Below are 13,663 nucleotides of genomic sequence, written 5' to 3' on the forward strand. Positions count from 1 at the left end.
AAAACTTAATTTCTTTTGACAGTAATACTAGACTTACCCAAAATATGGAAAAATGAAACGCAACCTTTTTTTGTCCATTTTATATTGATTTCTTTTCGCAAATTTTTTTTTTCCCCCTTAATTTTTATGTTTTGTACTTACAAAAAACAAAAAGTACATCAAACTGTCTACCTCATGACAGACTGCACACTAATTTTTTACACTTTTGTAATTAGTTTTACATAATTCACATCAAATAAAGTGTATATATATATATATATATATTAACACATCACCTATGCTTTACCATAGGATATAGAATAGTGGGATGCAACAATATACCACTATCTCCTAAAATCCGCATGTTTTATTCACTAAAGTCAACTAATTTTCTTCTAAAAGGGAAAAGAATATAGAAAATTGTACTGGTTTTATTATAAATAAAATATGTTAGAGATTGCTTTTCATAATAAACCAATTTTATTATCACTTTATCATAAACAATCTCGAACAGAACTCACGAGAATCATATTGATTTTAAATTTAATATAAAATGAGCTGAAAATACTTTTTGAACGAAAAGAAAGAGGGAAAAAGGAACAAAGTGCTTGAATCGTGGGTTTTATTAAGTTGGCTCTTTGATAAAACTATTGAGTTGTTTGTAAGTGCCTTGGAAAGGTCAACAAATTGTGTTGTCAAAGTTATAAATTATCAGCAGCAATTTCCACAAGTCCAAGTAATTCAAATATTTTTTTGATAATGAGTCCAAGCAACAATTGTCCTAGCTTTGCAATTTGGCAAAGTTCACTGCAAGTTAGCATCCTATGCTCAAATGTTACCGTTGTCGTCACACTTTTGAATCCGTAAAAAAAAAAACAAAAAACATATACATATAATATAAATAAAAAATTATACTTTTTGGGATTTTTTTTTAATAAAAAATAAAGTTAAAATAACACTATACAACTTTTTTAGCACATAGAATATAATTTGTCCTATTGAATTTGAATACAATTATATATATATATATATATATTTTTTTTTTTTTAAATCAAAGAATCAAACTTACCCTTCTTATGCATGTATATATGTAACAACATTCAAAACACCAGAAAGAAAGAGTTGGTGAATTTTTTAATGCAAATTTTATTATTTGAGTTATTTAAAAATTTTCATTATCAGCTACATTGAGTTTGATGTATCAATTAATAGTTAACTAAATCAGTGCCTTCACAATTTATTCTTCATTTGTTCCCTTACATGATAAAATTTGGTTGATCTTTTTGTAACACGCACATACACACATACTCGTATTAAAAACATTAATTGATCCTAAAATAGCTTTCAAATTCCCTACCCCAATATCAACAAAATTCTAAGATAGCTATAATTATAGCATATTGATTAGTGCATAATGAACAGAATCGCCTAGGAATTGAAAATTAAAAAGATTAATTCTATAGATTTATTTTATGCATGTACAACGAATAATGGTTAGATTACAATTCTAATAAAAGCATTGCAAAATTCTCATTATCTCCTTGGTGCTTCTGGATCTTACACCATCTGCCCAAAAATAGTGTATGAATATTACATTTTCCACCTGTAAAAAACAAAGTATATGTTACTGGTATGAAAAGGCAACGGTAATATTAATTTGAATTTTCCAACGCTAATGTATTTTATTTTCATACCAATTTACCAACAGTGGGATCAGAAAAAAGTTTTGTTAGTGATTTTTCTTTTGTAGAATCAAATAATATAATTTTTTAAAAATAAAAAATAATACATTTTTAACCTTTTGGACCAGACTTTCTTCTAATATCCGGAAAGAGGCCCAAACAAAAGAGAAGCGTGTAACTTTTTATTCTGCTAATTGGGCTGATGGATCTGTTTCGGTTACCACCCACCTGCCCAGGCCCAAACTATAAACGAAGGGTGTCTTCGTTCTCTGCCCCTCTCTTTCCCTGCGGCTCCGAAACCTGAAGCAGCAGAGCATCGTAGCCATGGCGATGAGTGAGAATAATTCAAAGGAAAAGGAAGGAACCAACCTTCTGGGCACACCCAGTTTCAAGGAGCTGGAGAATGGCCGCTTCAAGTGCGTAGAGACAGGCCATGAAGTTCTTTTTAAAGACAAGGAATCATACTCCCAGAGCAAACGCTGCCGTTTGAGGCTTATCGACTTTGCACTGTCCCATAATAAACCCCCTCTCAACATGTTCAAGCAAGACCCTCTTGCCCGGTATCTCAATCTCTTCTTCGCTCTTCCTCTTATTCTACTAAGTCCTGATTTTTCTTATTTTTTAAAAATTTGTGCTGATGAATATTCATTCGATTTTAACCCCGTAATTTAATTCATTTGCTTATTTTTCACAGTTCGAAGTTGATTTGCAAGTTAACAGGGGATACCATCAATAAGTCTGAGGAACATATCTGGAAACATATTAATGGGAAACGCTTTCTCAACAAACTAGGTTTGTACTAGTTTTTCTTTTATCTTAATAACAATTTGCTTCCAAGGTTCTGAAGTCTATGTGTTATTGATCTTCCATTGCCAAGTTGTCTAAATTTTGTACCTTTAGGCTTAAACTCAAAGAAAAAAGTTTTTGTAATGATGATTTCCTTGCTGAATTCTATAAACAGAAGAAAAGGAAACACAGAAGCTAACACCCAATGGAATGGAAGAAGAGATGGGTGAGGAAACACCACAGAAGGAGTCTAAGAAGAGCAAGAATAGTGAGAAAAAGAAGAAGAAGAAGAAGAAGAAGAAGAAGAAGAAGAAGAAGAAGAAGGAGGAGGAGGAGGAGGAGAAACCAGTTGACGAGATTATATCTGAAGTGAGGAAATCTTCTAATGAAGAGAGTGATTCAGAAGACGCTGACTTTTGGATACCCCCAGAAGGTGAACGTTGGGACTTTGATGATGGAGGTGATAGATGGGGATCTGCTTCAGAGTTAGAACAGGAAAGTGATGAGGAGGATGGAACTGGTGAGATTTGCACCCTTATTAAGATGAGGTTTCTAATTTTTAGCTTGGGTTTTGATTTTTAATTTTTATATCATTTAATGCTTGCTTCATTTTCTATTCTGTAGTATGAATAATAAGCTAAAAGTGTCTACTTGATGACTAGATATCTAGAAATTATACCATCATTTGAAGCTTTTCTTATCAATGAATGCGTAGTGAGTTCCGGTTGTCATTTACCGACCCTTTTTACCATTCGAATTTGATTTTTCCTACTTAATGTCCAATTTTAGAAGACATGTTTTGATCTATGTTTGTCTAGCTTGGTTTTTCTTGGCTAAGTAGTCCTTAATTATAGAATTCTTTCCCTACAACTTGTTTAGGAGCAGATAATTAGTTATTAGTGAACTCTGAAGAATTGTTATGATGATCCACCAAAAATAACAATGGTTCACACTACCCCTGTCCGTATGATATTGGAGGTTATATTATTTATATTAATGCAATTTCCTTTTGCATCTGGAGACTACTGGTCCAAATTTTTAACATCGATTCCATACTTGATGTTGCAGTTGAAGATGGTGAAGATGGTGTAGAGGAATCAGAAGAGCTTTCTACCCGGTATGTTACTTCATTTTGTTTTTGTATTTCCACTATCTAAAGATAAAACTCTGTTTTACATCAAGTTGACATTAAATAGTATGTTAACACTTCTTGTGCTTTGCAGGACCAAAAGAATGTCCATAGAAATTGGACCAAGCAGCTTTGCATCAAGGAAGAAGAAGAGTAAGAAGAATTCGTCATGACGTTATTCTGCTTCGGAACTCCGCTTGAAATTGTTTTTAACATATTTAAAGCAAAGTTTTGCCTTTAGTTTGTGTAAGTTCATTATAGTCCAAGTCATTTGCACCACCTGAAAGGAGGAAAATTTTGGGGAGTAGGAATATACGATCTTCTAAATGAAATATTTTCTCAGCAAGGCGTGCTCATTGTATGAAAACAATTTCAAAATTGGGTATTTTCTGTATCAGTTTTTTAATGCAAAACTTCATTAGCTCTGTGTTTCAGCATCTTGTCTTGAAAATTTTGATTTTCTTTGCGAGTTGTATTTTATGGTGGCCGTTCGAATTACAAGAATACTGTTTCGTCAAGCAGTTGCCCGGCCCCTCACGCGACGAAATTATCTTTTTTTTTTTTTTTTGGTGTTTTGGGTGAATAACGTGACGAAATTCTCTTGCTTGCATAGAATTGGCGCTCCATATACTAATTTGCGACGTGATACTATGAATTGAGATTCTGTGCGTGAAAGATTAGGGATGGCAATTTGCCCCGCACGGCCGATACCCGCGGTACACCGCCCCTAATGGGGCGGTTTTTTCCTGAAAATTCGGGGATGCGGGGCGGGCTTAGGGCAAATGCCTAAAAACCGAGTCGGAGACGGGCCGGGAACGGGGAATAATAATCCTGCCCCGATATATATATATATATATATATATATATTTTTACAAAATTTCATTTATGTAAAATCATTTTCTCCTTTTCTTTTTATTTATTTTTTTAAATATATATTTTATTATAATTGTAAATTTGTTCTTTGATGTATTTTATTATATTTTTATTGTATTGTAGTAATTTTTTTATATTTTAATCATAAAATAATTTTTTTATATAAATTTCTAAAAAAAATATCAATTAAAAAAAAAAATAGAAAAAACCGTCCCGCCCCGTCCTCGTCCCGCAACTAAAAAAATAGGAAAAATCGCAGGGATGGAATGTAAAATTCCCCACGGAGACGGGGACGGAATTTTAAAAACCGGTCCCGGCCCGTCCCGTTGACATCCCTATGAAAGATATAACAATCTCAATCTGACAATTTCTGTTTTAGTTGATGTCGGCATGCAAAACTTATTTTATTATACTTTATTTAATATATATATATATATAATAACTATACGGTGCATACCACCATTGTATAGTATACATAGTAAAATTAATATATTTTTTTAAAAAATATCGATACGAGATTTTTACTAAATAAATAGTAGTATATTCTACAAAAAATAAAAATAAGTAGTTGTATCAATTTTATTTTATTTTATAATCAAATAAGCATTGATTGTAGCTCTTTAAGTTGGTGAACCATTTCTCCTAATTTTCAATACCAAAAAATTGAGATTCCTGAGGCTTACATTAATATATGAAAAATTGAGAGGGAATTTACATTCAGGTATCATGGCATGGTTTTCCTCAACTCAGCGTCAATTACCCTCTTCTACATTTTTCCAATGGCAAAATTGAAAAAGGAAAAATTGGAAAAAAAAATTAAAAGAAAAAGAAAATAGAGTGAAAAACAGGCAATCAATTATTAAGGTGTGTTTTCTTAAACTGTGTCACTATCAGTGCCAAAATAGCGGTCTGCAAACTCCCCCATGCCTGGGATCACATGTAAGTGCTCGTTCAAGGATGCATCAATCTCTGATGTTACAAGTTTTAGCTTGGGGAATTTCTTACACACAACATGAATTCCTTCTGGAGCCTGCATTTATAGAAATTATCATTATGAGTTTGAAATATGATCAAGCGGCTTATCGATTTAAGAAAAGCCAAAAAGCAGAGTTGACTCACTGCTATAAGGTTAAGGAAGATGATATTGGATTCTGGTACACCCTTACTGAGCAGTAGAGATATAGCTTTCACAGCTGAGTTTCCTGAAAAAGTGCGTATGCAGGTTGTAAAGGATGACATCTTGTATATAAATTTAACCACCATTATAGAGATTTTCTTCCTCAAACCTGAAGCAAGAACCGGATCAAGTAATAAGACATGGCGACTTGAGATGTCCGCCGGTAGCTTTTTGTAAATTAACTGCAGCATTATACCAACGACATTAGAAAGAGAGACAGAGAGGCATGTAGGAGAATTATATGGTTGCATCCACGAACCTGCCGGCCATTGTTACCCTCTCCATGGATGAGGATTTTCCCAATTTTGATTCCTTTACAACATGCTCTTAGTGCATTCTCCATGCTTTCCCCACTGATATTGAAACAGAAATGATGAACATTGAATGTAACAAACACGTCCATACACACAGAACTAGATCAGTACAGATGATATATGTTTCTATGGAAAACCTAAGCAGGAGCGGGACCATAGCTAAAAAATTAGGGCAACTCAGGTAAACCTCCTTTGTTAAGGTTCAGCATAGCAACCATATAAAATAGTTGCTCTAATGTGCAGTCTAGCCATCCACTATAACAAAGAGACACAAAAGAATAGATCGCAGTGCTTCCAATTTGCTCGGCTGAATCTCTTCAAAAAGTAACTTTTTATGCAAAACGGAGCCTTTTTTTTTTTTTTTTTTTTTTTTTGTGGTCCTGCATTTAATTTGTCGATGAAAACAAGTACCTTCTAATGACTGAGACACCACACAACCTTTTATAGAAAACAACACCTGTGTATACTGATCCTGCAAGAAGCAAAAGAAATAAACAGAGATACATTCATCTATCATCGTCTAATAAATACCAACACTAATATTGGTATATATATTTCGAGGATTTTCGAATGAATTTGTACAGAGATAACAAAAATAATCCATGCTTATGCTGATCATGTAAGTTGATCATGCATCTGATACAACATGGGCCTGTGCAGACCTACCTGTTGGAGTGATAACTTGCTTTTCAGTAAAAGGAAGGTGACCAAGTCCATGCTCCACAACCTGAAATATTAATCGATTCATGACCTTCAGTATGACTAACTAGATATAACCTGATTACTAGTCAGAAAAAAAAAATTTCCTAAGAGAGAAACTGGTTTACCAAGCGAATAAGTCGGTCTGAGTAGAAAACAAAATCATGTTTTGTTGTTTTGTGATCACGTATTAGGGTGTGCATGCCTCGAATCTGAACCAAAATAAAATATCACCCTTAAGTTTTACTTTAATTATATAATTCTACAAGAAAATATTCACGATCCTGACTTTGTAAAATATTTAAATTGGAGATTAAGAGTTAACCATTAACAAATTAATACATATAATGTGGATACAAAGTTGAGAGTGTTACCTGAAATGTTGAGAAAATGACAAAAACATTTGGGTATATCTTACAGAGATCATGTTGGCCAAACTTAGTACAAATATGTTGTACTATTAAGTCAATGGCAACATCATTATCACCTCCTCGAGGGATAATAATATCTGCAAATTTTTTGGATGGCAATATGAATTCTTCAAAACTAGGCTTCACGAATCTGGCATACTGCAAGATACAATGAACAAGTTGGAAAGAATAATATGCAGCAGAATTTCAGATCAAATTAGAATGACTAGAAGAAACAGCAACAGTTTGCAGAAAAAGAATAAGACTACTTGATTTGATCTTTATGTAGTTACAAACATTCAACTAGAATATGACTATTTGATGATCAAAAGGAATGCCAGTTTATGCTGATCAAAATTAATGGAGCTTTTGATTGCCCCCAGTGAAGAAGGGTACAAAGAAGAAAAGAAAAGTCAACTAACTTGGTCAAGCACATTCTGAATATTTCTGCCCCTTTCAAGTGTATCACGCTGAATCCTCCTTGCTAGACGTACATCAGAATCTGCACTGGTGAAACCGAAAAAATGGTTATTTGATAAGTAAGATATATATATATATATATATATAGGTTAAAGACACAAAAATACGCTAAGTTGGCAAGTAATGAAATGATAGATGCCAATTCAGAAGCTTTCTTTTTGTGAACTTGGTATTCTATTCTAGCTATTAATACTTTATCACCATTACTATTCTATTATATAGATCAAGAAGTCTGAGAGAGAGCAAAAGAACCTGTGTCAACAAAGATCTTCATATTCATAAGATCACGAACACGATGATCATGAAGAACTAATATTCCTTCTAGGATGATAACGTCTGAAGGATTAACCTACAACAATATTTCCAAAAAGTACCGCAAATGTTACTTTTAAGTCCTAGATAAATTTAACTCTAATGCATCAAATGTTTGACAAAGAAAGAAAATTTAAACCTTTCGTGAAGATTCTGTGCTCCTATGAGTCTTGAAATCATAATTGGGAATGTTCACCTCCTCTCCACGTTTTAATTTATGCATGCAAGAGAGCAAAAGCTCCGTATTGAAGGCATCTGGTGGTAAAGAAGAAAAAACAAGGAAAGCAAACCTGAGATTTTTGAACCAAAAATATATCAAAATAAAACCACCAAATTTCAAATTTGCCCCAAATTCCATTGCTGATTATTGCAATTACAGAAAGCAAAACAGAGCATGAGATTTGGTTGACAACCTGGATGGTCAAAGTTGTATTTGCTAACTTTTTGCAATTTGTCTTCACTCAAAGTGTGATAGAACGAATCCTATGCGAAATTATGAAAGATCAAATTCCAGCAAATTATCAACGAATTCTTCCATTTTTCAAATTTTGAATCCTATATTAGGGGGAAAAAAAAATCAAAGTGAGGTGTAAATTACTTGATGAATGAGAACAACTCGCTGATCATGAAGCTGAGAGATAATCATCTTGCATACCGTAGTTTTGCCGGAAGCAGTCCCTCCGGCAACGCCTGATTCATTCAACCAAAACGGAAAAGCTCCATTCAAAACTGCATTATATATATATATATAGAGAGAGAGAGATATGAGATATTGAGTATTAATCGTTTTTACCAATTACAAAAGGCTGCTTAAGTGGAACTCCGGCATCGGAGCCATTGGATTTCATCAGAAGCTGCTCTTTCATTCGATCACTCATCGTAGATACTGCTCCAGGATCCATATCCAAAATAAACATTATCAATTATAAATAAATTCTTCTTCTTTTTTTTAAAAATTAACAGAATGAATAAATTTTGAGAAATACGATCAGATATAAGCACAGTGTTCCATTTTGTAGGATTGGTCTTATAGCTATATATATATATATATATATTACAATATAATGGCGAAAAGTGTTACCTTTAAGATAGATTTATTGCAAGAGGAAAAATGGCAATGCAGAGTGAAGGAGGTGGTGGTGGAGTAATAACGTACAACTCCTCTTTACAAATCGAGAATGGAAAGGTACGAAATAAGCGGGAACATATGCACGTGGGAGCTTCCGACACGTGCCATTTCCTTTCTAACTCCAGCTGGAAGGTCGCGTAACCGTTTTAATTTCCCATTTACAGTTGTTTTAACAAAAAAGCCTTTCTTTCCGAAAGAACTGCTATGTTCGATTTTTCTCCTCTTCTGAAAAATCAGAATGATTTTATGCTAACATGGTCTTTAATATCCATCTACTTATATTTTTACTGGAACTTTTTTTTTTTAATAGAGTAAATTTCAGAACCATAAAAAATACAGAAAACTAATACATCTCATTATTAACCTTCGATGAAAACTCCATGTAAATAGTTTTTCTTTTGCAAAAATTAGTTTTGTGAAAACGTATATAATCCAATTTACATTGCACTTATCAGGATTAGCCTCTCAAATTTATTAATTAAGCATTGAAGGTTCAGATATTACAGAATATTTTCATTCGTTTATGCAGCACATTACTCGCTCCTTTTTTTTTTTTTTTTCCTCACTTTTTTCGGCTTAATTTAGATTAGTTACAAAAATAATGCATTCCCATTTAATAACAAAGGTTTAAAAAAAATAAAATCTTCTAGCTGATTGTTTGTATCTCTATATGTCTCTATGCTGTAGTACATCTTTCTCTTCTGCAGAGACAGGTTTCCAAAGCGCCTTCTTTCTCCATACAATCATTTTCCCAAGTGACTGGAACTCTCAATACTGCAGCCGAAGAAGAAATGCCAAGTTTGTTAGGAACTACCAAAAACTAACAATTATAAACTTTCCCACTTACATGTACGAAACACTATAAATGTGAAAGGAAAATTTCTTCATATAGAAATTAGGCTAAGGATATATACCTGACAACTAAGGTACATTCACATTGTCATCAGACCCTCGTTCCACAACTTCTTTCTAGCGATCAAAACTCTATCTTCACTTGAGGACAGAGCATCAATCCTTGGTTCTACTTCTGATAGCCAACCATCCCACCTTAATGCGCTCACAAATTTCCGAATATAGTTTATAACAGAGAGCTTGTCTCTTATGATGACAAACCCACCTGGCCTTAGCATCCGATCCATTTCAATCAACAAGTCCTCTACACCACAACCACGCTCATCAATCTCTGAAAAAACTGCCCATGCATGGAGAAGGTCATATGTGCGCGGGTATGTGGAAAACGATTCACACCTATAAAGTGAAAAATGGGAGGCGAGACAAATCAGAAAACAAGAAAAATAGCAGCAAAGAAGGTGCATTGGATTAACTTGACCACATTGATGTCCAACTACATATTTCAGTGTAAGTTGATGCAGCAAGGAAAGAGCATATCATATTTTGCATTCAGTGCCTAAATTATTGATCCAACTAAATTGCATACCAGTCATGTACAGTTCCAATTAAACCTCTGTCATACACAATCTTCAATCTGGCAGAAGCGTGTACAGGAGCTACATTCATCACCCAGACATCCTTATTATTTAGGGCAGCAGCAAACCCACCAAGGTTTGAGTTCATATCCATAACATTTCTGATGGAGTTTCTCTGCATCACAGACTTCATCTGCTTCCAGTACTCAAGCACTCGAAAATTCCATATGCTCTATACCAAATGAATCTCTTAGACACTCACATAATGGAACAAGAAGTTGAAAGTAGATGAAATCCGATAAAACTGACAACAACAAGGCTCATGAAATTTTTGAAACTTACGGTGTCTTCTAGGAATTCTTCAGGACTGATACCAAGTTCTTCCAGGCGAGGAGGTGCAGCAGTGAGCCTCTGAGGCCAAGGATCTAGTCCACTCCCTCTTGCCCTGTGCATCTCTGTTTCACAATTGAAGTAGCAACAAAATGAACAACCATGATAAAATATTAGAACAGAATGACAAGTAAAACTTGAGTGTCTAAGTAGCCCTTTCCCAAAAAAATTCACAATGGTAAGTGCAACATCCTAAAATTACTTGGAGAAACTGAGAATCAAATGCGAAGTAAAATGAAAGTACAAGTACAAGTAATGGTGCATTCATAAAAGCCACCAATAAGTACAGATGATTTAGAATTTATAACTTTTAACTCTTATTCTATTTTACTTAGTGAGAATGATAAATAGGTTTGTACTTTGACAAACTATCTACCAAATTTCATGTTGAACTTATTGCAAGATAAGATCATTACTTACTTGCTGAGTACCGAGATATACAAGGCTTCATGCTCACATTCCAGGTTGCATCTGGGTCTTCATCAATGCTGCACAAAGGGGGCAGCGTCCCAGGTTCTCTCTTCGAGTAGCAACTGTTTGACAGTGGCTTTGCCCAAATCACACTCTGCTCTTTCTTTGCAACAACTCTCCAGCACATCCTCCTTAGAAGATCATACATTGCATTCCAAATCCTACGATTTTCAGGATCAGATGCATATGCTTCAGGAGAACTATACACAAAATACCCTCCTGGTCTTAGTAATCTGTCGAGTTCTAACAAGAGGATTCCATCTCTTTGAAGCCAATCAATTCGACATCGTGAACAATGTACAAGCTCAAATGATCTGCTTGAATAGGGAAGCCTTTTTGTAGCCAACACACCAAGGGTAGCCGGAATCCCCCTCTCTAGTGCAAATTGTATTTGATTCTCATGTACATCATTAGGAGCAAGCGACATAGCTATGACATTGTGAGGGAGCAGATAGGCACCAAAACTTGCAACTCCACATCCCACATCAAGGACATTTCTAATGTTTCCTTCATTGTTGATTTTATCACCAGGAAATTTAAGCATCTACACCAGTAATAAGCATTTTATAAATAAGAAGAGGGGGGGAAGGAATGAGAAGAAAAGGAAGCTAAAGTGATAAGATAGTGCATTATTTACGCAGCTACTTCGCTGATTTAACATATGATTTCTTCTCTACCCTAATGCTTGTTTCAAATGTAGGTGGCAAAAAAATTGAATTACTATGAACATGATTGGTTCTTTTAAAGTTCCCTCTTCATTAGGATAAAGCATCAAAGTAATTTTCTTCTCTTCATTATTCTTTAAAACGGGAAAGACAATTAAGAAGCAAGAACATGGGCCATACTCTAGCAAGAGAAACAATGTACTTATCAGCTCCATAATGGAAATGTGTTCCTCCACCAGGAAAATTGATCTTGTCCCCGTTCACAACCATCCAATTCTGATCTGACTTCTCTTGTGCAAGATGCGTGTGAGGGATGTTGGCCTTCCAAACTTCATCTCTGCTTGCTGGCCATCTTATAGGGATCTGAAATTCTAGTTACAAATTTTTTTTTTTGGAATCAAAAAAACTAACTGACGCCAAAAATCAAAATGAAATTTACCACAAAACGAGATAACAATCACAAACCTTGTAACCAATTGGAGGCGGTATTAAGCAATTATAACGCCGATCCGGAGGCGGACAGTGCCGCTCATAATGCTCCATTAATGTCAGGTTGGGCTTCAATTTCAATTGATAAATAAGGTTTCTATCTAAACAAGGTATCAACTCTGAAAACTTTATATCACAGACCTGTAAAAATATCATGAAAGGCACAATTTTTATAAACATTAGTGCAGAGCAAACACAATTTGAATATTCATTTCAGCGTGTAGATGGCAAATTACAATTTGCATCGAAACCTACTCAAATACTATAAAAAAAATCCAATTCAATTTACTAAAATTTGCCATAAAGTCGTAGGCTTTCTACAAAATGAGATTTTTACGATTTTACTCCTTACCCAAAAAATAAAAAAAAGTGACAGTAAATGATTGAAAAAAAGAAATAGAAGAAATGAAACGGCTAATAGAAAGCGTTACGTACAGGTATGCTCTTGGGGACCTCGGGATTATGCTCCTGATCTTCGTGTAAATCATCGAAATCACGATGGGGAACGAACCCAGGGAAGACCCCATCGGAGCTGGAAACTTCTTCGTCGGATCTCCGTGAACCCGGAGCAGAAGACGACCCGTAGTACAAACAAACTAACCCAAGACACGCAATCAGACCGATGAGGCAGTATTTGAGTAGCTGAGCTTTGGGAGCGAGGTCGCTCCTGTGCTTCATCTCTTTTGACCACACACAAGCTTCAGTAGCAGCACAGATCCGTTCGAAGTGAAAGAGTGAGACAGAACCGCAGATTCAGCTTCTAAGACTGCACGGCACCCCAATCCACTCTCACACTCTTCGCGGGAGAGAAAGGGGGGAAGGTGGGAGGCCAGGGGGTGGGACTAATCGAGTGTGGTCGAGCCTACTTGAGCTCCCTGTTAAAGTCGGCGTTGGTTTGGCTTTTTTTGATCTGTGGCGCTGGTTAGGTTTTGATTTTGAGCCAGTTGTAATTCTTGCATGTGTTTTAGTTGTGTCCTCACGCTCTCCTCGAACCGTGGATACGTTGTCAGTTTAAAATATCGAAAATAGCCCTTGACTGGTGCTGTGGAAAGTGGATGGTCTTAGGACAATAGAGTCTTTTTATTGTAAATAGTAGATATTTTATTACCGTAATTTGGGCGTTGGAATCAATGTCCATGAGCATGGAAAGATAAGTCAAAGGAGTGGTTGGATTGGGATTTTGTTGGGCACTTTTTGGGTCTGTCCATTTTCCACTTGTTGGAACCTTTGGGAAGGCCCATGGTCCATTTT

At 35.1% G+C, this 13,663-nt stretch overlaps 3 protein-coding genes across 3 annotated transcripts; 1 reads left to right on the forward strand and 2 right to left on the reverse strand.

Annotated features, from left to right (window-relative positions):
* The first annotated feature begins 1,929 nt into the window (after positions 1-1,929).
* LOC107415235 (protein PXR1) lies at positions 1,930-4,010 on the forward strand. Its single transcript, XM_016023529.4, has 5 exons — positions 1,930-2,221; positions 2,356-2,453; positions 2,623-2,967; positions 3,516-3,564; positions 3,671-4,010. Exons 1-5 carry the CDS (start codon positions 1,986-1,988, stop codon positions 3,747-3,749), a joined length of 807 nt encoding a protein of 268 aa, XP_015879015.3. The 5' UTR covers positions 1,930-1,985; the 3' UTR covers positions 3,750-4,010.
* Positions 4,011-5,112: 1,102 nt separating this feature from the next.
* LOC107415220 (uridine kinase-like protein 5) lies at positions 5,113-8,862 on the reverse strand. Its single transcript, XM_048471274.2, has 14 exons — positions 8,635-8,862; positions 8,440-8,531; positions 8,255-8,324; positions 7,981-8,096; positions 7,782-7,878; positions 7,472-7,551; positions 7,014-7,208; positions 6,768-6,851; positions 6,607-6,667; positions 6,352-6,412; positions 5,886-5,979; positions 5,736-5,808; positions 5,569-5,651; positions 5,113-5,479 (listed from the first exon to the last, which is right to left on the reverse strand). Exons 1-14 carry the CDS (start codon positions 8,756-8,758, stop codon positions 5,324-5,326), a joined length of 1,386 nt encoding a protein of 461 aa, XP_048327231.2. The 5' UTR covers positions 8,759-8,862; the 3' UTR covers positions 5,113-5,323.
* A 556-nt stretch (positions 8,863-9,418) lies between these two features.
* Positions 9,419-13,368, reverse strand: LOC107415223 (probable methyltransferase PMT9). The gene is made up of 8 exons (XM_016023509.4): positions 12,848-13,368; positions 12,389-12,553; positions 12,104-12,286; positions 11,208-11,802; positions 10,740-10,852; positions 10,409-10,629; positions 9,885-10,218; positions 9,419-9,744 (listed from the first exon to the last, which is right to left on the reverse strand). Exons 1-7 carry the CDS (start codon positions 13,088-13,090, stop codon positions 9,903-9,905), a joined length of 1,836 nt encoding a protein of 611 aa, XP_015878995.3. The 5' UTR covers positions 13,091-13,368; the 3' UTR covers positions 9,419-9,744; positions 9,885-9,902.
* Between the last annotated feature and the right edge of the window lie 295 nt (positions 13,369-13,663).

Source organism: Ziziphus jujuba, chromosome 4 (assembly GCF_031755915.1).
Source record: "Ziziphus jujuba cultivar Dongzao chromosome 4, ASM3175591v1".
Classification (NCBI taxonomy): Eukaryota; Viridiplantae; Streptophyta; class Magnoliopsida; order Rosales; family Rhamnaceae; genus Ziziphus; species Ziziphus jujuba.